A 25926-nucleotide genomic window follows, 5' to 3' on the forward strand; every position below is an offset into this window, starting at 1 on the left:
GGGTTGGTGGTGGTGCGTGGTGGACTAAAAGGATAAACTTATCGCGCGCACTTATCGCCCGGCTGCCAGGCGATTTCACGGGCGAAATTTGGCGGGCGATAAGTGGGGCAGCTAAACCCGGAACGGCAAGGCGCGTTTCAGCGACATTTCACGCGCCATCGATAAGCCATTCCATTGTCGGGAACCGGTTGCCGCAGCTGCATGGGAACTGCCAATGAAACGGAGTGCTTCCGATTGCCCACATCCTGCTGCTTTGGGACACTCCGCTGCAACCTTCGCTGGTGCTTGATGGCCCTCGTGGCCCTGCTCCAAATTGGGGCGGGGTCGCTCCACCTTCCCCGGCCAAGTGGAGACGCCGAGAATACCATTCAAGTTCCAAGGTCTCCCTGATACCCAGTTGTTGAACGAGCTTGTTTGAGCATCCAGGTTTCACCAGCCCTAACCGCTGGCACATTGAGAAGCTGTCGCTTTGGTTCAGAAGAGCCAGGGCAAGGCTGTGTATGGATAGTGCCGAGGGAGTCAGGTCGTCAAAAGCTCTCGAGTCAAAAGAGGGGATGGCAAATGTGAATGGCTACAAACCGAGCATAGTCGTGGAATTAAATTAGGGGCCAGCATCAGACATGCGCAACAACAAAGCTGAGATACAAACTGGTCAATGAAATAGATATAAATTGGATAGTTATGTCAGCCACAACTTCAATATACTAGGACTCATTGCGCAACATTTCCCTAAATGCAAACCGCTGAGCTGAACAACCTTCCACATGTCTCGGTTCAAGCCAAATCCTGCCACTATCAAGTCGTGAGTTAGCACGACTTCCTCACTGTCCCACTCCACGTAGCGCACTCACATTTTCCGGCGAATTCGTAAACTCCTCAAAGGCCTGCACCACGTCAAACCCCATCGCCAGCATCGGCTCGACCGCCTCGTCCAGCACCCAGCTCAGCACGCTGCGGACCGCCTTGTGCGCCTTGTTCTGTCGCAAGCCCATGAGCGCCAGGCCCTGCAGTACCAAACTCCCCTGGGCTGTGGCCGGCACCATGACCGGCGCCACGATGCCCCCAATCATCTCATCCGGCTCTGCCGGTGGGGAGTGCAAGGCGGGGATGAACCCGGCTAGCGAACTGCCGGGGCTACAGATGATGACGGTTCCCAGCAGGCTCTCGGCGTGGCCTTTGGCGCGGACCACGCCGCACGTCTTGTTGTTGACCTCTTGCAGCGCGAAGCGGTACAGCTCGAACACCTCCGGGTTGGCGTGGGTGCGGACGTGGGCGAGTACCGACTCCGCGTTGTCCGGGCCGTGGATCAGGTCGAAGCTGATCCCGGCGCGCTGGATGCACTGTAGCAAGCCCTCGGGGGCGCTCCAGCTGCTGAGCGGGGTGATGCTCATGTTGGCGAGTCGCCGGGGAAATTGTAGGTCCCAGCCGCCGTTGGAGAACCACTGTCTGAGGCTGGCGTTGTCGTCGGTCGGAATGCCGAGAAAAACGCCCGGGAAGGACATGCCGAGCTGAATCCTTTTGATTCCGCGTTTCTGCGCGAGGCCTCGGAGGGCTCGGCGATGTAGGGACCTGCCAATGGACACATTGCGCTTGGAAGGGTCAACGAAGATGGCCCCGATGATGCCCGTGCCTTGAACAAAGTAGGTCGCGCAAAAGCCGTAGAGGGCCTGGGTGCTGCTGTTGCGCACCACAAAGTGGGCTTCCTCGATGTTGGGGTTGAACAACTCGAACGTGTGCGCGCCGGTCGTCTGCAGGAATTGGTGAGCTGGGGCACTCGCCCGGGCTAAGGCCTGGAGGAGGTCGTCGAGTCCTCCCGCGTCCCGGTCACGGTTGTAGGCTTCGACAAGCCAGTGTTGCCTGGACTTCTGCACCTTTCTGCTCTTCCGAAGCGTGCCTGGCAGCGTCCCCTGTAGCTTGAACTTGCCACACAGGGCCCGGACCAGAGCAGCCATGGCTGTCTCGGTGAAATCAAAAGTGCAGATGTATGTTCCGATCGACTTGTCCATGGCAAAGTCGTAGGGCGAGCTGACCGCAACGACGATAAGCGACTTCTTTTGCCCGCTTGCCCTCAACATCGAGCACATCATGGAGACATGCTTGGTGAAGCCCGCCTGGTACAGGTTCCTGTTGGCGTCTGCCGTCACAATGATGATGCAGGAAGCCCGGTTGATCAGATTTTCGTGCACTAGAAGTAAACGGTTAGCGTGTGAATTGCGCTTATTGCGAAATGGAACTGACCTGGCCTCACACCGTTGGCGGTGTAAGAAGTATGGAGCAATTTGCCGTGCCGAGCACGGGCGAGAGACCTCCCCATTTCCCTAAACACTCCCTCGCCACTCATGATGGACCTTTGGTCCCGGTGCGCCCATTTGTCATGCAATGTGGGCGTATCGGACTTGCTCTTGGCCTCCACGAGCGCCTTGCTCATAGACGATGCTGGCAGCGGCCTCACCAGGGGAGTCAATAGGAGCAGCTCCTCTTCCTGGTGCATTGAGTTCGTCAGCGGAAGCAGCTTTTCGGTGTCTCTGATCACGGAGATGGAGTCCTCATAGGCCTTGAGAGAAAGCGCAAGATGACTGGGGTGAATCTTGGATAATAGGTTGATTCCAGGCGGGTTCAGCGCCTTGGGCCACGAAGTGCATGACTTTTTCAGACGCAGAACCCTCTTGAGGGATGTGTAGATGCGCTCCTTGGTGAGGAGCTCGTTCTCCACGCCTAGCTTGAGTCCCGAGATGGCCTCGAGTTGTACGTCGTAGGCACGGCAGAGCATGACGAGGTCGCAGCCGGCCTCGACAGCCATGACCGTGCCCGTCTTGACGCCAATTTCGTTTCGGAGGCCTTCCATCTCGAGACACTCGGAGATGGCAACGCCCTGGAAACCGAGTTCATTCCTCAGCAAGTCATCGACTACCTGGTCGGACAAGCAGGCGTGGTTGACACTCATGGAGGGGTTGGTGATGCCGCAGCCACCGACGAACATGGCGTCCAGCTTGCCAGTGGCGATGGCATTGCGGAAGGGGACAAGAGAACTGAGCGAGAGTTCTTCGAGCGTTTGGGTGATGATGGGGATGTCCAGACTGGAGCCGAGAAAGTCCAGGTTGCCGTAGGATGGGAAGTGCTTGCCGCAGGTGGCTACCCCGGCGTCTTTGTACCCATTCATGGCGGCGATGCCATATTGGGACACCTCCTGGGGGTCATCGCCAGTAGCCCTTACACCGAGCGGCTGATAGCGGGCGTTGGTCAAAACATCCAGCACCGGGCCCAGGATGAGGTTCACGCCGACGGCTGAGACTTCTGTTGCCGTCGCCTTGGCAACCTTGTAGGCGAGCTCGGCATTGCCGGCAGCAGCCTGGCCCATGGCACTAGGAAACTGACAGATGTAGTCCTCATCGTAAAGGCTATTGACGCCGCCGTTCTCCTGGTCGACGGCGATCAGCAAGGGTTGAGGATGGCCTGCCCGGTGGGCGATGGTCTGCAGCTCCTGGACGAGCCTTGCCGTCTGTTGGGCAGCTGCGCTTGAGTCAGCATCTGTATGGAGCTAGGGATTACAGCCAAGGTGGATAACATTTGAGGTTTTTTGCAGTCAGCAAGATAGAGCCGAGGTGGTGTTGCTCGATCAGGTTACGGATCTGGGGGGTGACTTCAGTGCCATCCCATCCCATAATGAGCATCTGCCCAATGGCCCTGACATCATGTTAGCAATTAATTTGCCATGATATGAGGTATATCATTTATTGTTCCTCAGACCATTATTGGCCGCAACGCCAAAGCTGGCAGTTAGCTCAGCCACATGGCTCGGAGATGGCTTCTACAACCGGCGATCGACAGCCACGCACTCGGAAGCTCAGAACAACACAGACGAAGACACACATACCAGTCGAGATGCTGCCATAGTGGGTCCAATTCGGGGTCCATGTTGAAGGTGCGGGATCGGAGTGGTGGGTTCGGGGACAACTCTTACGCGGTCGACGGGATAATGGTTCGCCGAGTGGTCCTTGAATGCGCCACAGAACGTGGAACATAAAGTAAGAATGTCAGCCACGCATACCGTACCCGGTGCGGCGCATGAACAAAGTCCCAGAGAAGCACTCCCAGTTTCGGTTTCAGTTGTCATCGTGGTTGTGCGCACCCGACGTTGCAGCTGACTTCAGCTTGGTTAGTGCTGGAGAAGTCACAAAAGATAAAATGCTAACTTCTTTGGGCAGGTACCATGAAGGGATTTGGTTAGCACCGACTCGGCAACGTTACATCCACATCTCCCCGTAAACTCGAGCTCCAACCCACCATCAAATGCTCCTAGAGACTTTCCAACAATCTGAACATTCGCTATCTTTGTGGACCTACACAGTACAGTACGAACGACCCGAGAGAGCGGATTGGCAATTTTCCTCCCGGAGGCTCCATGAGCGTGACATGATTGCAAATATCCTCCAAGCTTCTCGTTTTTGTCTGTTGCATCTGCCGTCTGTCTTCCACAGTTCGCAACACAGTGCAGCAGTGCAACGCTGCCACTTTGACTCTTGACCCCATCCTTCGTCTCGATAGCAACTTGAGTCACCTTTCAAGGTGATTCGAAAGGCTCGTTCGTCGAGTCAAAGACACTGGGACCCACTATTGTCCACCAAATGCCGGGCAGACGGAGGCCACGGGCGCCTTCGATGAAAACGGACTGGCCATGAGCCTGATGACGTTCATGGACTGCACAGGGTCCTCAGTCACGGGTCACACCTGCTCCTTCCAGGTTGCCTCAAGGAATGGCTAGTAGCACCCAGTCTGTTCATTATGCGTTGGTGGAGGAGTGAGTGGCCCGCGACTGGTGGCACACCGCGGCATCTAACCTGGGTATGGGGCAAGTGCGCCAATGGTCACCTCCGAGAAGAGGTAGGTTCCTGCCTATCTTACCCTAGGTATATCTGGATTGGTTTCGCCCCAAATCCGTAATTTCTGGTATACTATGGCGTCCACAACTAAACGCTCCGGGCAACTTCACGCCCTACCGCTCCCTAAACAACAGAGCCCCTGGAACGGGAACCTCTCCCCTTATTACAGCAGTTCTATCACTTCACCATATATCCTTTACAATGCCCACCGCAGTCCGCTCAGCATCCCCGCGCCGTAATGGCATCACCAAGCTGACCAACTGCCGCCTGCTCCGCGGCGATGAACTGGTATGGGACGACGCCTGGGTGAGCTCAATCACAGGCAAGATCATCCGCAGCCAGTCGGCCTTCTACGAAGAACTCATCATGCCGGACGAGGTCATTGACCTCGGCGGTCGCATCGTGTCGCCGGGCTTTATCGAGTGTCAGCTGAATGGGGCCTATGGCTTCAACTTTTCCACCGTTACTGAAGACATGGCTCAGTACGGGAAACAGCTGCGGGATCTGAACAAAAAGCTGGCCCAGACTGGTGTAACTTCATACCTTCCCACCGTGACAAGCCAGAAGAGCAATCTCTACAAGAAGGTCAGTTTAACTTGTGTTCGTCGATGGACCCCACGGCTTACCTCCTGCCCAGGTCCTCCCCTATCTGGGGCCCTCCGGTGCCTCCCGCCGTGCCCATGACGGCGCCGAATCCCTCGGAGCCCATGTCGAAGGCCCGTTCTTGAACCCAACCAAAAACGGCATCCACAACACCTCCATCATGCGTGTCGCCTCATCCTTTTCTGACCTGGAAGACATGTACGGCGCCGCCAACATCACCCCGCCCTCCTTCTCGGGGTCCCAGTCCCCGTCCAGCGTTAGTGACGACACAAGTCTCTCCTCCTCCTCACCGATTACGAGCAGTGACATTCCGATCAAAAAGATCACCGTCGCCCCCGAGCTCGGCGCCATGACCTCCCTCATCCCCGAACTCACCGCCCGTGGCATCATCGTCTCCATCGGCCACTCCGAAGCCACCTACGAAGAAGCCTCGACGGCCGTGTCCGCCGGCGCGACCATGATCACGCACCTGTTCAACGCCATGCGGCCGTTGCACCACCGGAACCCGGGCATCTTTGGCGTGCTGGGTGTGACCGAGACGACAAGTAGGCCGTATTTCGGCTTGATCGCGGACGGCATCCACCTGCACCCGGCCACCGTCAAGATCGCCTGGCACGCGCACCCGGCGGGTCTGATCTTGGTGACGGACGCCATGCACATGGTGGGTCTGCCCGACGGGCGGTACCCGTGGACGAACGGGGAGGGCGAGCATTTTATCGTCAAGAAGGGCGGCGTGCTGGAGTTGGAGGGCACCGGAGTTATCGCGGGCAGGTAAGCTACTCTGCCGTTTTCTTTCATTGTTGACTGGTGTCTCTTCCACTTGTGCCCCTACTCCCTTTATACCTCCGCCTACCCCTGCCAACCCAACCACCACCCCCTATTCCCGAAATCCTCTTCGTACGGTTCCCAAGCTGACATCAATAAACAAACCAAAGCTCAACCACCCTAATCGAATGCATCAACAACTTCCTCAACTGGTCTGGCGCCACCATCCCCCAAGCCCTCAAGACAGTAACCGCCACCCCAGCCACCATGTTGGGCGCGCAAGGAATTAAAGGCACCCTGGACGCCGGCGCTGACGCCGACCTCGTGGTTCTGTCCGAAACAGTCAGCGACGATGGAGGTAGGCGGGAGCTAGTCGTTGACGAGGTTTGGAAGTTTGGCGTGAAGATTTTCGAGAAGGGACACGAAAACGGTAGGAAGAGTTCTTTAAGGGAGTGAGCTCTGAGGTGGGAATCAGACTGTAGGGTTGGGCAGGGCTTATCCTACACAGTAGTATGAGCAGAACAGGAGATCCTCCGCGGCGGTGCAGGATACCATGGCATACCGACTAGACTAGGTACTTCTCACTGAGGAGCCGAGGTTTTGGTCTTCGTTGACTTGAACGACAATCATAGTTATTCCAGAGACGATCACTATCGACAGTCAAAGATCATCACAAATTAGAGAAACTTCATATCATCACAGCCAACCTCTGTTCATGACAGAGTAAAGGAGTTCGTCGTCCCCGTAAACGCCCTGATATTTCCAATCAGAGGCTTCGCGTCACCATAGTACTTGAGTCGATACGTCCCCGCAGCGTCCAGCTGCTGGTCCGTCTCCCAGCTGATGGTCACCTCGCTGTAGCCCAGCAGGAAATTGGCCCTCTTCCAGCTGTACACGAGCCGCCAATCGGCGTCGCTCAGCACCTGCGTCCACGTGTTGCCCTCGCTGCCCAATTTCTCGACGGCCGCAAACGTACCCTCCAGGCGGAGGTTGTTCCGCGGGTTGGCGCCGACAAAGGTGGCGGTGACGATGGCGCCGCGCGAGTAGGAGTTCGCGGGTTGGGTTTTGACGGAGCCGAAGCTAGTTCCCGGAGGCGCGTTGTCCTGGACGACACCCGTGATGAAGCTGAGGCTCCTCTCACGGTTGTCCGGAGGCGAGGGGCCGGGCGGCGGGCTGCCGGACGCGGTCGGGGCGAGAAAGGGTAAGGCGCGCAGGGTCAGGTTAATGTAGGCCGGAAGCTCCCACTGGCCGTAGAGTGTGCTCGCGCCTTCGTACCGCTGGACGGCATACTCCTCGGGCGTGGTCACATAATGGGCGTACGTGTTTGCAGGGCCGCCGAGGATGACGAACGGTTCGTGATCCCCGGCCAAGCCCGAGTCGAACGCGGCAGCCTTCACAGCATTGCGCCAGCGCCGGCCAGCCATAGTGGACGCTTCAGATGGGGATACGATGACGATGAACTGCCCAACGCGGAGGGACTGAACATCGACAATGTTGGGCGACCAGGCGTAGGGAAGACTCATCTCGCCAACATCAAGGAGGATTGGTTTTGGTTCCTGGCAATTCTTCTGCTCAGGGCTGGGAACGCGGAGAAAGCCTCCCACGACCGACCAGAGCGGGTTATCCGGGGCTCCGCTATCACCCTGGGTGAAGTCGAATAGGCCGGGCCAGTCTGTGGTTCCGGCGGCGAATGAGTGTCCTAGAGCAGCCGGGCAGGTTTGCACAATGGTGCCATTATCCAGGGGAAATGTGTAGTACTGCATGTCCTGGAAGTAATGGAATGAGCGAACAGTAGGTCCGACAACGGCTGTCGATGTGGAATCTAACGAGTCCTACAAGACGAGTCAGTCCATCACAGCCGCAATCTAAAAGCCAGAATTAATCTCACATAAATCTCCTTAGCCCCAGAGAATTGCCTTTGGGCGATCACAGCGCAGCTGGAGACGCCAAGGTCCAACTTATGGAACATGGGGCCTCTGCCGTAGCATGACTGAGCTGTGCCATCCGAACAGGTGCTCGTATAAAAGTCGCACATCTGGCCAGACCCGTCCTCACACCAGGCACCCAAGACGTTTGGGCTAGTGTCCCCCACGTTAGCCTGCGAGAAGCCGGCAACGAAGCCGTCAGCAGCCCGGTCGTCGCCCTTAACGGATTGCTCAAACAGATAGGCCGCCAGACCCTTGTTGTCGCCAGTGACATGGGTGTTGTTGCCTTGCATGGAGGTAGGGTGGACGGCAAACCAGGTCAGAACACCAATGTTCTTGCCATCAGATGCTCTCTTGAAGCGCAGCAGCGTCAAGGTTTTATCGACATCGTCTGTATACTGCGCTCTCTCGGATTCGGGATTGGCGAGGTACGCGGACGGGCTTCGGTTGACGTTGGCATCCGAGACACGGGTGGTGCCAAAGTCGAGATAGCCCTGGGACGGTCAGTAAGCAACCTTTTAACCGCATCAATGATGGTATGTCGGACCTCCTGGAGAGACTCGTGCGCTCTCTTGATGGACAAAACTGCACCGTCGACGATGGCTTGATAACCTTGACGGTCGAAGCCCAGGCTCGTGAGCTGCGGCAGGAGGTAGTTGAACCAGCCCCCTGGTCCGCTGTGGGAGTGGGTGCCCGTCACAGCGACATTCGCCCGCCCGTACATGGCATAGCCAGATCCCAAGGATGCCAGACCCTCCAGAATGCCGTTTCGAACTGCGGTGTCTCCCGACTGGGTATCGAGAACAACATAGACGAAGCGATTATTGGTGCTGACTTCCCCGATGATGAAGGAACGAGCATAGATGCGCTGGCGCAAGCCCGAGCCAACCTGCTCGAGGTTGGCATAGCCGGCAAAGTTGATCTCGACCACCGGACCTGTGATGTCGGCTTTGCCCACGCCGATGAGGTATTTGTCGCCAGCTGTGGTGGCTCGGGCCTTGGAAAGGAAGGGTTTGTCCGCTTGTTCGAGGTTCTCGGATCTGGCAGCATACCTGCTCTTGTTTGGGCCGACCTGGAGCTGAGCCAAAGCCAGGAGAGAGAGTACGATGAGCGACACAGCAGCGAGAGCCCGCGTTGGAGTCGGCACCGCCCAGCGACCAGATTGGAACGACATGTTGGCCAGTCAGGCCGCTTGGCTGCGGGATAGTTGGAGAACGGTAAAGCCGGATGAAGAATAATTCGCTTGAGTGAAGCGCACTTATATGTCCCAGGATTGGGATGAGGGGCCCTTTTCGGTCCTTTGTGTCACCGGATCGTGCTCGTTGTTATCTTGGTCGGCCAGGAATTCTTCCGCAGCGTCGGAGTCCAGAGCGAGGAGTACGAGGAGTACCGTAGCACGGGTTGCCCAAGGCATGCCGGCAGCAGCAAGCTTGGAGGCGACTTGGAAACGGGCAGGAGGGTGGTGGTCATGACCGAGGGGGCGCCTTCCCAATATGACAGACGGGATGTAACCTGACTTGGGCCACCTGAGCAGGGCAGCAAGCCGCACTTTCCCGGAACCATCTGAAATGGAAACAGGTAACTTGCCAAGTCGCGTGCGCAGGCCTTTGTCAAGCCATCCGACTCGCTCATCACTGTTCTTGATGCCGGCAGCGGCGAGCTAAGCTTGATACCGGGCATGCTCCGGGGTGGCATCCTCTTGGAGTGGCCGCCACCGCGGATCAGGCCGCACGCCGCATATGCACCGCTCTAGACAACATGCTGGTCAAGCCAATGAGATCGCGTTCAGCCCTTTTCGCTTGAGAATCATTATAATGGCTTGCTGTGTGTGTGCCTGTGATTCCACGCCGAGGCGAGATACCCAAGCATCGAGGCAGTCATTGGGCCTGATAAAATGTCGAAATTGCGGCGCCCCTTTCTTCGAACCGGGAGAATGGCACGCTTGGCTTCTGTGCACCACAAAGTGAATGACGTTGCCACAGATGCGAAGATCGCCAGATACCCCCATTGGATGCCCTGGCGCCACAGCGACTTCGTTGAAGCTTGGCCATACGCCACTTGAACTGCTCGGAAAGTTACAATTCAACCCTTGAATGATTGTTAGTGCGGTTCAACAGACAGAGGTCCCAACTACAATTTCAAGACCTTCTTCCCTTCAACAGCCATCTACTCACTTTCAATCAGAAAATTCGAGCATAGGGCAAATTTTTTGAACATAGTTCTTGTTGCACAGAAAATCGGTCGTTGTAGCGTTGAGTTGGGAGTTCTCGAAAGACCCGGTCGTCTAAGTCAGGCGCTAACAAGGATTTCAAGGGTGGACGGTATAGCTATTTCCAAGGCCAGATTATTGGCAATGGAAGCCATAACGGGGAAGCAACGCAAATGGAGTCCTTTGAGTTCTCTCATCATAGTAGCTTCCGTTGATATATCAGAAACGAGCACCTATCGAACCTAGCTCACCTATATGGGTATCTCAGTCCTATTGACTACCCACGCTAGCCCATAGTCTACTATACGTGCTATACCGGTATGCCTACGGATCCGTACATCGTACAAACATCCCTCTCCGCCCCCACAGACACCCGCCGCCAACCTCCATCACAACAACACACCACAAGAGACCAGGGGGTATAAACATTCCCGCTCTCGCTCTCGCGTTCCCTCCAGAGGCCTGCCCAAACAAGGCGCAGACACGAAGAAAATTAACGGACAAAAGCAACCCGCCCACCCTTTTGCTATGCAAGGTCCCATGCACCCGTAAAGAACTCCCTTTCACACTGCTCTCAGAAAACACCAAAAGAATAAGCCCGGTGGGAAACAGAAGAAGGGAAAGGAAGAGGAAGGAAGAGATGGTGTGTGCAGATCTTTCCGGCCCCTCCCCCCTCCCCCCTTCTTCTAAAAAAAACGCCCTATAACGCCCACCGTCCCGGTCGCTTGCAATGTGAGTATCCCCCTCTTTTATAAACATGATAAGGCTTTTCCCATCTCCATTTCGTTCTCCGAGCATAGAGGACCCCATTTTCCTACCCTAATCATCCACAGCACGTCCATCCAGCTCATCATGGCCCCATGTCGATCCACAATATAATAGTAGGGCCCGCTCCCTCAATGCCGAGGCAGAGGAGTCTGATATCCATACAGGGGAAGGAAACGATGATAATTCTCAACACAGAAAGTCTGATGTCCATTCGGACGACAAGAGAAGACATTCCGGATGCAGCAGCACCTCAGCAAAAGTAGCGGAAAAGTAAAGCCCGGAGTGTGACCTAATCCGGTCTCGGCACTGGTAGTGTCATTAGTGGCATGGTCCGCCTTTGCAGGCGCACTTAGTCGGGGTCTCGGTAGGGTGGCGTCACCGGTATGACTTGTTATGCCATGATCCGCCGCTGCAAGCGCACTTCGTGGCCGTTCTGGTGGCATGTCCTAAAGTCCAAGCTGGCCAACGGTGGGCTCCATGGCGTTCTCGGATAGGTTGATGAGAAGCTGGGCAAGGCAGCGCTTCGTCGCGGCGTCGTCGCGCAAGACGGCCGCGAAGGTTTGGTCGCGTAGTGGCTGAGGCAGGCATTGCCTGAGTGCTTCGCGCGCACGGGCATTGTCGCTGAGCCTATACACAGAGCTCAGGTTAGCGGTGGAGTTGGCCAAGAGGAGGGGAGAGGAGCGAGTCTTACCTCAAGAAGCACCTGACTACATGCTTAAGCAGTCTGGCGGTCTGTTGCTCCACCAATTGAGCGACCATGTTACTCAAAACCGTACCAACGGCATAGAACCGCTCATAGGTGGCGCAGATGTAGTTGAGACCATTATCATCGAGCAGGATTTTTTGGACGATGAAGATGGCGACGGTCTTGCTGAGTTCGGAGCCCGTCTCCATGATGCGGAGACACAGCGGGATGATTTCGGTGGTGAGGAGAAAGTTGATAACCTCTGACGAGTCGTTCTTGACGAGCGCCCCAATAACCCCGAGCGAAGTGAGCCGGAGGTACTCGAACGGCCGCGACTTAGACGTCGTGTTCAAGAAGGGATAGAGGTACAGGGGGATATGCGCTGCGAGGTTGTCAGCGGATCAAAGACTAGCGTGATCAATGCCTCTCGAGAAAAGCACACTTACCAGTCAGAAACAACGTGCGAGTCTCATTGTGCGACGCGACACACTGAAGAAGCGCCAGCGCATTGCAGACTCTGTTCGAAGCGGCTGCGGTAAGCTGTGACGGACTCAAGAGATTGTAGACGCTGATGATCTCTTGCAGCAACGATGTCATGACGCCTACAACAAATCCGATTAGCCCACACATGCCCTATCAGAGAGCTGTGTCACGGGGCAGAAAGGGAACACGTCATACCGAACGAGTGCCACAAAATGAGGGCAAGCTCGGGAACCTGCTCTCGCTTCTTGCTGAGCTCCAACAAGGCACCCTCGCGTGTGTTCTCGTTCAACAGGTCGGCGATGTACTGAAGAGTACGGCGGTTGTCCTCTGACACGGACGACTCGAGGCTGCTTTCTTGGGGATGGGCCTGAGCCTGGGCCAGGGCGCCGACAGTGTTGTGGGCGGTGGCAATGCGGTTGTAGTGCTGCTGCTGGGCGACGTTGGCAGCGGCGGCCGCAGCCTGGGCGTGGTGCTGGTGTGACGTCTGCTGGTGCATCCAGGCTGGATCGGCCTGGGGATACTGATGGTGACCATAGACGTGCGGATTGGACATCATCTTGTCTGCGGGTTGTTGTTGTTGGTATGACGGTGGATTGAAAATTGTAGCGCAGGCGCAATCGCAGTCGGAACTAAGACCTGGAGTGCGTTGGGCGTCGATGCGGTGATCCGTCGTCCGGAACTAAAGTTGTGACAATGCGGCAGTCTTGGGCTGCGCGTCATGAGCGGAAAGATATGAATGTCCGTAGGTATAGGCTAACAAGCGGGTCCACAGGCCGGGTATGCTCGCAGCGTGTGAGAACTAGGGAGGCCGGCGCGGGGACGGGGGTGGAAATCTGCAGTCGGCGATGTTTCTGGTCGGAAGTTGAAGACGCAGAGCCGCAGGTGAATGGTGAATGGTGGATAGCGGTTTTCGGCGGTCGTGCACAAGCGGCGGTGGGGTTCAGTTCGAGTGGGTTCTTTCAACAACAACCTAATCCGTAGTCTGGCCAATAGACCAATCGGCTAATTAACCCCAACCCTATTTTCCGTCGTGTATTTGCAGCGACCTGTAGGCTGGCCGCTGAACTATCAGTGCACGACCGAGAACTGGACTTCAAGAAGCGTAAGTGTTCCGGAGGGTTCTCGCCCAGCTTAAAGGCTTCAGAACAACAAACAGAAGTCATATTGAGACCGCAGGCTGCACAAAACTGAGGAATACGACTAGTTAAGGTTGATTGAAACAGAAACATTAAACCAAGTCGCTTATCTATGTAACTCCAGAACCCCTCAGCTCACTCCGGATATCTTTCCCTGCCATTGCCTTTTTGTCTATCACAAGAAAACAATGAAAATGAATGCTACACCACCAAGCAGCAGAGCTGGGAGTACTCCGGGCGGATTATCCTTGACCGCTCCAGCCTCGACAACGGGATGGGAGACCGCCGCCAGACTCCCTGGTGTAGCCGTTCCAAGCGCCGCGGAGTCAGTCTTGGCGCCGTTCTTTGAGCATGCTTCGCAAGACGGGATGGGGTAGATGACCGTCAGCTTGGTGAGAGTCTCGCTTGGCTCCCTAGAACCAGTTGCAGTCGGCGTGCCAGGCGTGATCGGACTCGTTCCAATGCGACCGCCGCAGAGGCCGCAGGGGCCATCACCTGGTGTGGGAGTCGGCGTCGGGGAGGGCGTGTTGGCTCCGCTTCCGGTTTTTGAACCGTTGCCGCCAGAGCCGCCGCCCGAACAACCCCCTCCAGTGTTATCTCCAGACCCAGTGCAGCCGCCTGTTCCACCATTTGATTCCCCTTCACCACCGGCCCCACCATGGCCACCGGAACCTCCATCACCATTGGAACCTCCACCGCCAGAACCAGTACCAGAGCCACCCTCACCTCCATTCCCTTGTAAGCCCCCAGAGCCGGAAGTCGGAGTAGCCTTCCCACTGCCTCCTCCTGAACCACCGGTCCCACCTCCCTGTGATCCTCCAGGGCCGGGAGTTGCAGTTGCCGTCCCACTCGCCCCTCCCCTGCCCCCGCCAGCACCAGCACCTCCCCCAGTAGCACCCGTCCTTGTTCCACCACCGGAACCACCCCCCACACCCAGAGAAGGATTAGGCGTGGGACTAGGAGTAGCATCACCACTGCCCCCTCCCTTTCCTCCTCCACCACCATCACCGCCTTGACTGCCCCCGGACGCTCCGGATCCCGACCCTGACCCCAAAGGTAACGTCGTGCCGACCGGTACACCGTTGAGATCCACCGTCACCGTGGCCGTGACCGTCGCGCCCGTACCAGCACCAATACCGCCAACCCCGCACTCGCTCGACGCAGGCGCCAAGATGGTCGACACAAAGGTGATGGTAGAAGTAAACACGCTGGACGGGTTCTCGGAGATGGTGACCGTCACTTCTTGGATGATGGTCGCCACCGGCTTGCTGCCGCCAGGACGAGGTGTGGCTATTGGTGTTGTAACGTTCCTTCCTGCATTGCCGCTGCCCGCGCCCGGCAGTGGGGACACGCCGGCCGGGAGGGTGGTGACAATCGCTATTGGGGAGCCGAAAGCATCGGTGGTGGTAATTATTGTTGGGGTTCCGCCGGGAGTGATTGGAGTCTCAGAACCAGAACCAGCGCCCGGAGGGAGGGCGGAAGTTATCAAGATGGGGTTGCCGTTTGCGTCGGTCGTGGAGATTGTCGTGACGGCTGGTTGAGAGCCGCCTCCGTTGGCGGCACCGCTGCCGGCGCCACTGCCGCCGGAAGCGAGGGTTGACGTGATCACTGTGGGCAAGCCGGCGGCATCAATGGTGTTGATGAGGGTTACCGACGCGCCTCCTACGCCGCCAGACCCGGCACCGCTGCCAGGAGTAAGGGTTGAGGTGATGAGTGTGGGTTGGCCGGCGGCGTTGGTCGCGCTGATGGTGGTCCCATCGGCCTGTCCGCCTCCGGCTCCGCTTCCTCCGCCGCCGCCTGAGCTGCCGGATAGCGTGGACGTGATGGCAAGCGGCGCGCCGTTCGCGTCGGTGGTCAAGATGGTGGTGACGCGCTGGCCGCTGCCGCCTGTCCCACCGCCGACTCCTCCCACTGTTCCGTTGCCGGGTAGCGGAGTGGGTTTTGGGGTTGGAGTTGGTAGTAGGCCTGGTGTTGAAACCCCTCCCCCTCCCCCTCCTACACCACCTCGTCCACCACTGACTTCTCCGTTGGTGGTATCGTTGATGACCACCCAAGTGGAGGCTTGCAGACTGGTGATTGCTGCGCTTTGGCAGAAGTCATCAAACTGGAAATTTTGACGCTGGGAAGCGTCCGAAGCTATCCCTGTGAAGGCCAAGTTGAATTTGTCGTCGATGACCAGCGGGTGCGGTTGTACATAGAGCAGCGTGACGAGCACTACCGGCTGGTTATTACTCGGGCCTGACATCTGAAATGGCACGAGCGGGTTGACGTCAGAGATCAGCATTGGGTTGTCGGCCGATCGTACGCGCAGGCCCGACTGGATGTATGAGACGTAGAGCTTGGACGCTGACATGATGGTGAGAGGATCGAGGGAGGTGAGGTTAATGGAAAGCTGCATGCCCAGGGCAATGTATGTCCGATTGCCTTCTGCTTGCGGAAAGATGATGATGGGCTCCGAGACGTCTAGTGCTTGGTTAGCTCTGTTATCCTGTGGTGCTGCGACTGTACTTACCGTCCCAAGAACATTGGGCGCCAGGAGTGTCAAAGCTGAAGTTTCCCATCTTCAACATCAGATTGTTGCCGGCGGCGTAGTTACCCACCGAGCTGGGATCGGAACCCGAGCCTACCAACGACTTCTTGCTCCAGAGGATTCTCCTCGCTTCTGCATTGCTGGAAAGAAGAGATGTAGTGAGTAAGGCCACCAGCGAAGGCGGCAGGAGAGGAAAAGTGCGCATCTTGGGACCGCTAGGTCAATGGCAGGAAAGTATGTGATAGGGGTTGTGGCCCGGTCCGAGAAAAGAACATGCAGTTTCTTGTCGATCACGTCTATAGGACAAGAGTGATGGACTAGCATGAGGAATTAGGCTTCGTCTAAAATGCTACTTGAACTTTGAACGGGCCAGAGATGAACAAGAGATTCCTGAGAGAAGCAGACGGGGGGCCATCTTCCAACCTTAAACCAGCCCAGACAGCAACGGTCAACCATGATGCCCAACTTACTCCACGGCACTTGCGTGAGACGAGGTTCGATGTTGAAGCCACTTGACCTGGACTTGCGGCCCGTTCAGGCTGGCGAGTATGGGCGATATCAAAGTTGAGAAACTGGCATGGTGGTTGGGGGGGTTTCACTCAGCTGAGCTGAGGGAACGGGCCAACGTTCGGGACGGAGGCCCGACGATGGAGCCAGACGGCCGGGACGCAGTTCAATCCCGGCCATTGCTGAACAACTGGGACCGGAAAGAAACATTCTGGAATCTGGCTCGCAGTCTTGTGAGAGCGGTGCACTGTTCTGGGAAGGGGTCCGCACAGCAGCGGTGGGCCAACGACAACAGCAAAACGCTGCGCCGTGCGGCACTTGAATCAAGGCTCATATGTGAAGTAAGGGGAGAAGTTAGGTTTCTGTTGGCCGGGGCTTGGCCGTTTCAGATAATTTAGGCGTAGCGAGCTTCGAGCCTTTGCCCCATATCCGTGATCTCGACGAGAGGAACAGCTCCTGTCAAAATCAAGAAGGGAGAAGCGGTTGTTGGTGTGGTAATAGTTACTTATAGAGGTTGGCCGGTTGCTAGCTGATAGGCGTTGAATTGGCACAGGCGGCTGTTACACTCAGCAGCCTGAGTGCAAAGAGAACTCGAAACCATTTGCTTGTTGTGGTTGATTCGAAGCCTTAGTTTCTTATGGAGTTTTTAGTGTTTCGGTGCTTCAAGATCTGTGTTACATCGGTGGCTGAAGCCCCACGCATATCTCGGATGTTTGACCAGGGTTAGGGTTACTTATGAAACCTTGCCGATCTCCTTGTGCTCCTTGATTGCAGTGTATGAAATTGATATAAATAACTTGATTTCCTTTTGACGGGGAGTTAAGAGATATTCCGGCCAGCCTTAAATTGATTTGTTGGTCCATGAATCGTGTCGCTGACCACATTTTCGGATTTCAAGAGATCACAATTCGTGCCATAAGGTGTTGTGCCACGCGCCAACTGGGCACCCACATACACAGGGCTGGTGTTGGTCTAGAGCGCTTGGCAGCCTGCATCATTGCGATGATGTCGGTTTTGCTCCCAAGCCTGAGCTCTCAATGACTTCACCGCCATGCAAACATGGAGAGAACGTCCCTGCTTCCTTATCTTAGCTCCGCTTTTTCTCTTGAATTTAGGGTAATAGGACAATATGGAAATGGAAATTGTGTGCAAACACTGCAACTCTTTGTGAGAAACACGCTGGCAAGAGAGAAGGCGCGCCTGGGCAAACTGGGTCAGCTGGACAAAGAAAGCAAACCCGAAAGCCTTGTCAGCGAGCACACCATCCATCATACTGAGCATCAGGCATCCGACGGTAGCCCTGGCCTGCACAGTTTCCATGTGCTCTCTGCCCACCTGCGGCTCCTATTCTCGGGTTGGCTGTTTCAAGAAGCCGCGTGAGCCACTCGGCGCAAGCCTCAAAACAGCAGCACTCGGACTGTACCACTACCTACCTTATCTTAGGTTAAGAATCGCTTTGTCTTGCGTCCCCTGCCCCGACGCCTGGGCAGCCTTACTGGACTTGAAGCATTGTAGTCCATGGGTAGGATGCATCCAACGTCCGAATCCATCTGCTGAGCTGCTCCGCAAGCCGATCATCTGGAACCTACTCGAGTGTTGTTGTCGTGCTGGGGGGTGTCGCCAAGCTTGCACGAGTCTCGACCAACTTGGACCCAACCTGGGTTTAAAGGTCCCCTGTCATCCTGATCCTGGTGTCTGGTAGCTGGGTGTCCGACCCCTCTCTTTCGAGCCACCTACTCGTATCTACCTTGCCAACAACTCGCAACGCGCCTCGATTTGCAGCAGCTCGATCTCAGACATCCAGAACACTACCGGCTCGATGGCCGGCAGTCCATCATCCAGCGGCACGGGGGCCCCTCCCCAGGCCGGTGTTCTAGAGGGCGTCAACCCAGTCGCATACACGCCGGGGAACCCTATTATGCTTTTTATTGTTCAGGTAAGTAAGCAGTCTGCCGACGATTCTTGTCCGACCTGATTTGGTTTCTGGGCACCATTGATCGGTGCTGGGATCCGTGTGTTTCGTTGTGCAACCCGATCATGTAACCCACCTTGGTCCCGGGCTACCCGCCGGTCGGACATCCCGTGTTCCGGGCCAGTGCGCTAACAAGAGCACATCACCATCACAGGCTGTCATCGTCATCATCTTTTGCCAATTGCTGCACTGTGGGTTACATGCCTCCAATTGCTCCTTTCAGTTCGGCTCACCCAATGGCGCAGATCCCCTCCGGCTGTTGAACCAGCCCCGGGTCATCGCCGAGGTCATCGGCGGCATCCTGTTGGGACCCTCGGTCATGATGAGGATTCCGGGCTTCAAAGCGAGTATGTAACCGCCGCATTCAATGGGATGCCGCGATAGCTGACAGACTACAGCCATTTTCCCCACCGAGTCTATGCCCGTCTTCAACAATGTAGCCAACTTGGGCCTCCTCATCTTCCTTTTCCTTGTCGCCCTGGAGGTGAGAAATTCGGGCTCCTAGGAGGCTATGGCTTGGTCTGATCCTCGACAGGTCGACATCCGTCTGTTCACCCAAAATTGGAAAGCAGCCTTGAGCGTTGGCATGGCCGGCATGATCCTACCTTTTGGTCTGGGGTTTGCCATCGCCTACGGCCTCTATCATCAATTCGCTGTCGCCGAGACGTCCATCAGCTTCGGCGTCTTCGGACTGTTCATTGGCACTGCGCTTGCCATTACCGCCTTCCCAGTACTTTGCCGCATTCTCAGCGAGCTGAATCTGCTCCGCTCTAGTGTGGGTGTCACGGTCCTGGCCGCCGGCATCGGCAACGATGTGACGGGCTGGGTGCTCCTTGCGCTCTGTGTCGCCTTGGTCAATAACAGCAACGGTTTGGCTGCCCTATGGGCCCTGCTCTGCTGCATCGGTTGGACCCTGCTGCTGGTGTTTGCCGTCCGACCGCCCTTCATCTGGATTCTCCGGCGGACCGGAAGCCTGCAGAATGGCCCTACACAGGGCATGGTCGCCTTGACTATGCTCATGGTGCTCGCGTCCGCCTGGTTTACCGGTATGTCAAGGATTTCTGTGCGAGGCCGCGTAAACCTTGCTTACTGACCCTCCCAGGAATAATCGGTGTCCATCCCATCTTTGGCGCCTTCCTGGTCGGCCTCATCTGCCCGCACGACGGCGGTTTCGCCATAAAACTGACCGAGAAGATTGAGGATCTCATTTCGGTCTTGTTTTTACCCCTCTATTTCGCCCTCTCTGGCCTAAACACGAACCTGGGTCTCTTGAACGACGGCATCACCTGGGGATATGTCATAGCCGTCATTGTGTGCGCCTTTGTGGGTAAGATCGCGGGCGGCACTCTCGCCGCCAAGGCAAACAAGCTCCTTTGGCGTGAGAGCTTCACCATCGGTTGTCTAATGAGCTGCAAGGGTCTGGTTGAGCTTATTGTCTTGGTAAGTTCTCCGGGTGGCAAAGGGGTGTATCTTTGCTAACATGGTCAGAACATCGGTCTTCAAGCGGGGATTCTCTCGGAAACCACTTTCAGCATGTTCGTTGTCATGGCTTTGGTAACAACTGTCGCAACGACGCCGCTTACCAAGGCTTTGTATCCTCCTTGGTACCAAAAGAAGGTTGAGAAGTGGCGGAGAGGCGAGATTGACTGGGACGGAAACCCCGTCGACCACTCGGGACCTGGTCAAGGAGAGAAAAAAGCTGTCGAATCCCAGATCCGCCGCCTCATGGTGCATCTTCGCCTCGACAGTCTTCCAAGTCTCTTCACTTTCATCACCCTACTCAGCCCAGAAAGCGTTCCCGTCTCAGCACATCCTGAGGCTGCCGAAGAATCATCAAAAGCCAATGAAGTCCAGATTAGGAAGAGGCCGCTTGAGGTCCACGGTCTGCGCGTCATTGAGTTGACTGACCGAACATCGTCCGTGATGCATCTGACTGAGGGCGACGATTTTTACTCTCTTCGCGACCCCGTCGTCAACGCCTTCCGGACCTTCTCCCAGCTCCACGACGTTGCGGTCTCTGGCCGTGTTGCAGTCGTCCCAGCGGACTCCTACGCCGAGACGCTCATGACCAAGGCATCCGAGGTGTCGTCTGACTTTGCGCTCATCCCTTGGGGCGAATACGGCAGCGTGTCCGAAGACCAGTCCTTCCCGGTTGCCATGAGCGCAAGCGAGCGCTTCCGGTCCAGCACGCACCTGGAATTCATCAATCAGACCTTCCAAAAAGCCGCCTTTACCTGCAACGTTGGTATCTTCATCGACAATGGCTTCGGCGGCATCACTAAGCCCGTCGGCCGGCCGGAGTTGATCCGCACGAGGAGCGCGCTCTCCATCCGGAGCCACACTGCTGAACAGGCCGCACTCCCAGTCGCCAATAAATCTCACCACATCTTCCTCCCCTTCTTCGGCGGAGCCGACGACCGCGTCGCCATGAGGATTGTCCTCCAGCTCGCGAAAAACCAACATGTCACGGCGTCGATCGTGCGCATCAACTGGCCAGCCGCAAAACCCGAAGAGGGCACCGAGACCAGAACGCCCCCTACCTCTTCGCATGGCACCGAAACCCCCGAACCCAAGGCAGCTGCCAACGACCCCTTTGCCCGTCAAGAGCAAGAAGACGCGGATTTCTTCTCTACCATGCAAGCCTCTCTCCCAGCCGACCTGTCAGCACGCGTCATGTTCAGCGAGACAGAAATCTTGTCGGCCGCCTCGGCTCTCACGGATGTTCTAGTGCTTGCTCAGCAAACGGTCGGCCAGCAGCCCAAGAATGCGGGCGATGTGGTTGTGCTGGGGAGGCAGAATCCCCGCTTTGGAGATGCGTCTTTCGAGGTCGGAGGGAGCAGTCCCGACCTGAAGAGAACGCTTGGGGCCGTGGCCGAGGTGTTGGTTACGGCGGGGATCAAGGCGAGTATTTTGGTCGTGCAGGCTGGAAGCAGGAATGGGAAGGGCATGGATATATTTGCTTGAGCTATGAACGGCGAATAATGTCTTTTTTGCATGACGATGGCGACGGCAGGCAAGTTGTTTTGAATCCGTCTCAAGATTGTTGTGGTCTTGGTGCAGCCGGCAGTTTTGTTGGTTTGACAGACTCGTTGGGCACAGCAACATGATTATATATACCACTTGTTCTTGGATATGGCCATGTTTTGTTCAGGGGAGACAATGAGTTTGTTCCTTTCACGAGACATGTACCAGGACCAGCATATAGCGACAGTCCATCTCATGTTTAAAGCATCAAACTAGAACATGAAGGTTGATAATACCTACACCTCTTCCCCTAACGCCCGATGATCCCACAGCTCTAGTTGAGAATATGCCCAAAAACATAAAAAAAAAGTATGTACAGCAAAGTGCCCTGTCCTGACCACCAAACACACCCGCACCCGATGCAAAACGTTACTTCAGTCAGATCAAATCATGTGTGTCTTACCACTCCGGCGCCCCCCCACACCCACCACCGTTCCCATTCGAAACAGCCATCAACTCGACCCCCTTGCGCATGCCCACATTGCCATTCAGACCCCCAACGGGCTTGACACCGACCTTCTTGGCCCGCTGGCCCACAAAGCCAATCTTCTTGTCGACCTCGGCGAACTGGCCGGGCCCGGCCTCGCCCTTCTTGACCATCCACTTCTTGGTCCCCAGGGCCGCGTCGAGCTCCTCCACGGGCGGCAGCTTCATGTAGACCATGCCGTCGGGGCGCTCCTCGACGTCAAAGGTGGCGATGGAGAGGTCGGCGTCGGACTTGCAGGCGCCCGAGGTCAGACTGAAGTTGCGCTTGTGGTGCGGGCAGGAGATCCAAGGGGCGGGTTTTTCTTCTTTTTCCCCTTCTTGTTGTTGTTGTTGTTGTTGTTGTGTTGGTGGGTCCTCGCCGACGAGCGAGTCCGAGAGCACAAAGGCGCGCTTGTGCGGGCACATTTGCTGCGTGCCGTAGTACCGGCCCTTGAAGCGCCACACGGCCAGTTGCGTGTCGCCGCGCTTGATGGTCGCGCTGATGCCGTTGGGGAGGCTGTCGGCGCCGCGGAAGTAGGACGCTTCGAGGACGGGTTGCCAGGTCGTCTCAGACCAGCGGCTGCGCAGCGACGCGAAGTCGTCCGTGACAGACTCCTTGGGCCACATGACGGGCCGGGTCTGGAGCCGGTCTTGTTCCGTGTCCATGGTCTCGAGCGTCTCGGTCGTGTTGGCGAACTGGGTGAACTTGGCGGCGATGGACGGGTTGTTGATGGCTTCGGCCCACTCGTCGAAGTAGCTGTCGACGAGCTCTTGCATTTGCGCTTCGAGGGAGGCGCAGATGCCGAGGCTGTCGTCGAGGATCACGGAGCGGAGGTAGTTGATGCCCCCGGGCAGGCTTTCCAGCCAGCGGGCGGTGCGCTGGAGCTTGTCGGCGGTGCGGATGTAGAACATCAAGTAGCGGTCCAGGATGGGGATGACCTCGGTTGGCGGGACGTCTTTGGCCAGGAGCTCGCAGTGCTTGGGCTTGGCGCCGCCGTTGCCGGCAACGAGGATGTTAAAGCCCTTGTCGGTAGCGATGAGGCCAAAGCTGTGGTGGGAGCGGTCAGTTGCTGCAAGGGGGTTCTGGATGGGGTTTTGTGGGGGGCGAGGCTCACTCCTTGTTCTGGGCTTCGGCGCACTCGCGGACGCAGCCGCTGACGCCGCCCTTGATCTTGTGCGGTGCGCGGATGCTCTTGTAGCGCTCCTCGAGACGGACTGCCATGCCGACGCTGTCACCGACGCCGAAGCGGCACCAGGTAGTGCCGACGCAGCTCTTGACGGTGCGCAGCGACTTGGCGTAGGCGTGGCCGCTCTCCATGCCGGCGTCGACAAGGCGCTTCCAAATGTGAAGCAGGTCCTGCTTCTTGGCGCCAAACATGTCGATGCGCTGGCCGCCCGTGATCTTGGTGTACAGGTTGTAGTCCTTGGCCACCTGGGCGATGGCGAGCAGCTTGTCGGGCGTGATCTCGCCGCCGGCCATGCGCGGCACGACGCTGTAGGTGCCGTTGCGCTGGATGTTGCCCAGATAGCGGTCGTTGGTGTCCTGCAGGCCGTGGTGCGGCTTGTCCATGACGTGCTTGTTCCACAGGCTGGCGAAGATGCTGGCCAGGCACGGCTTGCACACCTCGCAGCCCAGGCTGTCCGGGTCGGTACCAGCCTCCCTCATGACCTCGGGCAGCGTGCGGAGGCGCTTGACCATGATGATGTTGTACAAGTCGGCGCGGCTGTAGTTGAAGTGCGGGCACAAGTGGTTCTTGACCTCGTTGCCCATGTCCCTCATGGTCTTGTTGAAGATGGACGTGACCAGGGGCAGGCAGCCGCCGCAGCCCGTGCCGGCCTTGGTGCACGTCTTGACGTCGCCGATCGACTTGCAGCTGCCGTCCTTGACCACCTTGACCACGTCGCCCTTGGTCACGTTGTGGCAGCTGCAGATCTGCGTGTCATCGTCGAGGTCGTCGCCGTCGTCGCCGCCCTCCTTCTTGGCGCCCAGGATGAGCTCGGCCGGCGGGATCTCGAGCTCCTTCTGGTTCTTGACTATGGGCACCAGCTTGACGTAGTCCCTGGTGTCGCCAATCATCATGCCGCCGAGCAGGTACTTGCCGTCCATGGTGAAGATGTATTTTTTGTAAACGTTCTGGAAGGGGTCTTTGTAGGTCAGGGCCTTGACCGGGGTGGACGACACGTCGTCGGTCTTGTTGGTGCCGTTGGCTCCGTTCGCCCTGCTGGCCCTCTTCACCTTGGCCGGGAGGAACTTGGGCCCATGGATGTCGGCAAAGTAGTCGCCGAAGCTGGCCACCTCGACACCCAGCAGCTTAAGCTTGGTGCTCAGGTCAGGCTGCTTGTACAGCCTGGGCTGGTGGTGCTTTGCTTGGGTCAGGTTGAAGGACAAGACGTCGGCCATCTCGACGCCGGGGGCGATCAGCCCGAATGTCTGGCCCTCCCAGCTCGCGCACTCGCCAATCGCGTAGATGTCCGGGTCGCTGGTCCGGAGCTGGTTGTCTACAATAATACCGCCAGTCCGGTCTGCGCACCTGAGACCGGCCTCCCGGCCCAGCTCGTCCCTGGGCTTGACACCGATGGCAAAGCATAGCGTCGAGCAGGCAAAGGACTCGCCGTCGACAAGCTTGACGCCCGTGACCCGGCGCTCCTCATCGACCTCAATCGATGCAACGCTCTTCTTGAGCATGACGTCGACGCCCAGGCTGCGGACTTGCTCCACGACCATGCCGCCGGCGTCGGCATCCAGCTGGCGGCTGAGCACCCAGCCGTTGCGCTCAAGCACCTTGACGTTGCTGTAGCATTCCAGGTCCAGCAGTGCCTTGGCGGCTTCCAGGCCCAACAGGCCGCCGCCCACCACCGCACCGACGGAGCCTTTTTGGCTCGCTGACCAATCGATCAGCTTCTCGAGGTCGTCGACCGTCCTGTAGACGAAGACGCCCGTGGCATCGTAGTTGGGGATGAACTGGGGGAGGACGGCGTCGGAGCCCGTGGCGAGAACGAGGATGTCGTACTCGATCTCGGCGCCGTCTGCGCACGAGATTGTTTTCCTCGACCGGTCAATCTTGGTGACTTTGGTGTTGGTGTGGTAGCTCAGGGCCCCGTCGAGGATGCTTTCGTACTAGAAGAGCGTCAGGTTAGGCTTGGTCCAACGAGCCGGCTGATAAGGGGAACCTACCCAGTCTAATGGGTTCAGGTACAGTTTCTCGACTTTTCGGTGCTCGAAGAAGGTAGTGAGACCGACACGGTTGTAGGCCACATGCTTCTCCTCGCCGACGACTGTGATGTTGTATTCTCGTGCCCTCGCGTCGAGCTTCAGGAGTTTCTCTCTGGCAGGAAGGTCAGCGGCATGGAACGAGCAGACCTGGATATTCGCTGGCCTGACTTACATAAAGCTGATGCCGACCATGCCCAGGCCGACAACCACCACTCGTTTGCGTGTTCCCACCGCCATGTTGGGCGTGGTAGAGGAGAAAGGCAAATACCAGGAGGGGACAGGGTACCGGACAAGAGGAAGTTGAGAAATGGTTTAGGGTACACAAGGTAGGCTGCAATGGCCTGGCTCTTTTGGTATGCAAGCTTAGTATGTCCCTGCTTAGGGATCTAGACGAAGATGGTGAGATGAGAATGAAGGGAAAGGGGAAACTACACGGAATGGTAGAACCGGGAGAGTATGTAGTCTATCACGACACGACCAGACCACTATCTAATCATGACACCAACCTGTTTAAACACAGCTATGCTGTAAGGACTCCAGTCAACCGAGTCCACGGGAGGCGATCCCGCACCCAAAAACTGGTGAGGGACGGAGAACTGCATCTCCGGGGCCCTGTCCTGACCGTCTGCTTTTACATTTCGTGATGCCAGCGGAGACGCCGCGTGGGATGTGGCCCCTGTCTTGCATCTCCACGGGGTCTGGTCGTGCCGTGAACTTCCGTTGTCGCATTTCTAGCATTTGCGATTGCCGCGATGGATGG

General features: G+C 57.1%; 7 protein-coding genes across 7 annotated transcripts; 2 read left to right on the plus strand and 5 right to left on the minus strand.

Annotated features, from left to right (window-relative positions):
- Positions 1-774: 774 nt before the first annotated feature.
- N657DRAFT_684504 (glycoside hydrolase family 3 protein) lies at positions 775-3915 on the minus strand (the record flags this gene model as incomplete). The annotated part of the gene is made up of 5 exons (XM_062796685.1): positions 775-792; positions 852-2185; positions 2239-3510; positions 3566-3684; positions 3875-3915. The coding sequence occupies 5 exons, from the start codon at positions 3913-3915 to the stop codon at positions 775-777; spliced, it is 2784 nt and encodes a 927-aa protein (XP_062643066.1).
- Positions 3916-5081: 1166 nt separating this feature from the next.
- On the plus strand, positions 5082-6704 carry N657DRAFT_659060 (carbohydrate esterase family 9 protein; the record flags this gene model as incomplete). Its single annotated transcript, XM_062794950.1, has 3 exons — positions 5082-5465; positions 5518-6254; positions 6419-6704. 3 exons carry the CDS (start codon positions 5082-5084, stop codon positions 6702-6704), a joined length of 1407 nt encoding a protein of 468 aa, XP_062643067.1.
- Positions 6705-6961: 257 nt separating this feature from the next.
- Positions 6962-9347, minus strand: N657DRAFT_581968 (Neutral/alkaline nonlysosomal ceramidase; the record flags this gene model as incomplete). Its single annotated transcript, XM_062789578.1, has 3 exons — positions 6962-8080; positions 8137-8667; positions 8721-9347. The coding sequence occupies 3 exons, from the start codon at positions 9345-9347 to the stop codon at positions 6962-6964; spliced, it is 2277 nt and encodes a 758-aa protein (XP_062643068.1).
- Positions 9348-11596: 2249 nt separating this feature from the next.
- N657DRAFT_684507 (cell differentiation protein rcd1) lies at positions 11597-12874 on the minus strand (the record flags this gene model as incomplete). Its single annotated transcript, XM_062796686.1, has 4 exons — positions 11597-11777; positions 11842-12217; positions 12282-12437; positions 12514-12874. The coding sequence occupies 4 exons, from the start codon at positions 12872-12874 to the stop codon at positions 11597-11599; spliced, it is 1074 nt and encodes a 357-aa protein (XP_062643069.1).
- A 755-nt stretch (positions 12875-13629) lies between these two features.
- Positions 13630-16189, minus strand: N657DRAFT_684508 (uncharacterized protein; the record flags this gene model as incomplete). The annotated part of the gene is made up of 2 exons (XM_062796687.1): positions 13630-15917; positions 15967-16189. 2 exons carry the CDS (start codon positions 16187-16189, stop codon positions 13630-13632), a joined length of 2511 nt encoding a protein of 836 aa, XP_062643070.1.
- Positions 16190-18310: 2121 nt separating this feature from the next.
- Positions 18311-21427, plus strand: N657DRAFT_684509 (uncharacterized protein; the record flags this gene model as incomplete). Its single annotated transcript, XM_062796688.1, has 7 exons — positions 18311-18427; positions 18618-18654; positions 18709-18810; positions 18862-18947; positions 18999-19509; positions 19566-19903; positions 19952-21427. 7 exons carry the CDS (start codon positions 18311-18313, stop codon positions 21425-21427), a joined length of 2667 nt encoding a protein of 888 aa, XP_062643071.1.
- A 459-nt stretch (positions 21428-21886) lies between these two features.
- Positions 21887-25403, minus strand: N657DRAFT_684510 (nitrite reductase; the record flags this gene model as incomplete). The annotated part of the gene is made up of 4 exons (XM_062796689.1): positions 21887-23000; positions 23068-25070; positions 25128-25278; positions 25339-25403. 4 exons carry the CDS (start codon positions 25401-25403, stop codon positions 21887-21889), a joined length of 3333 nt encoding a protein of 1110 aa, XP_062643072.1.
- Positions 25404-25926: the final 523 nt, after the last annotated feature.

This window comes from Parathielavia appendiculata (assembly GCF_033297405.1).
Source record: "Parathielavia appendiculata strain CBS 731.68 unplaced genomic scaffold N657scaffold_28, whole genome shotgun sequence".
Lineage (NCBI taxonomy): Eukaryota > Fungi > Ascomycota > Sordariomycetes > Sordariales > Chaetomiaceae > Parathielavia > Parathielavia appendiculata.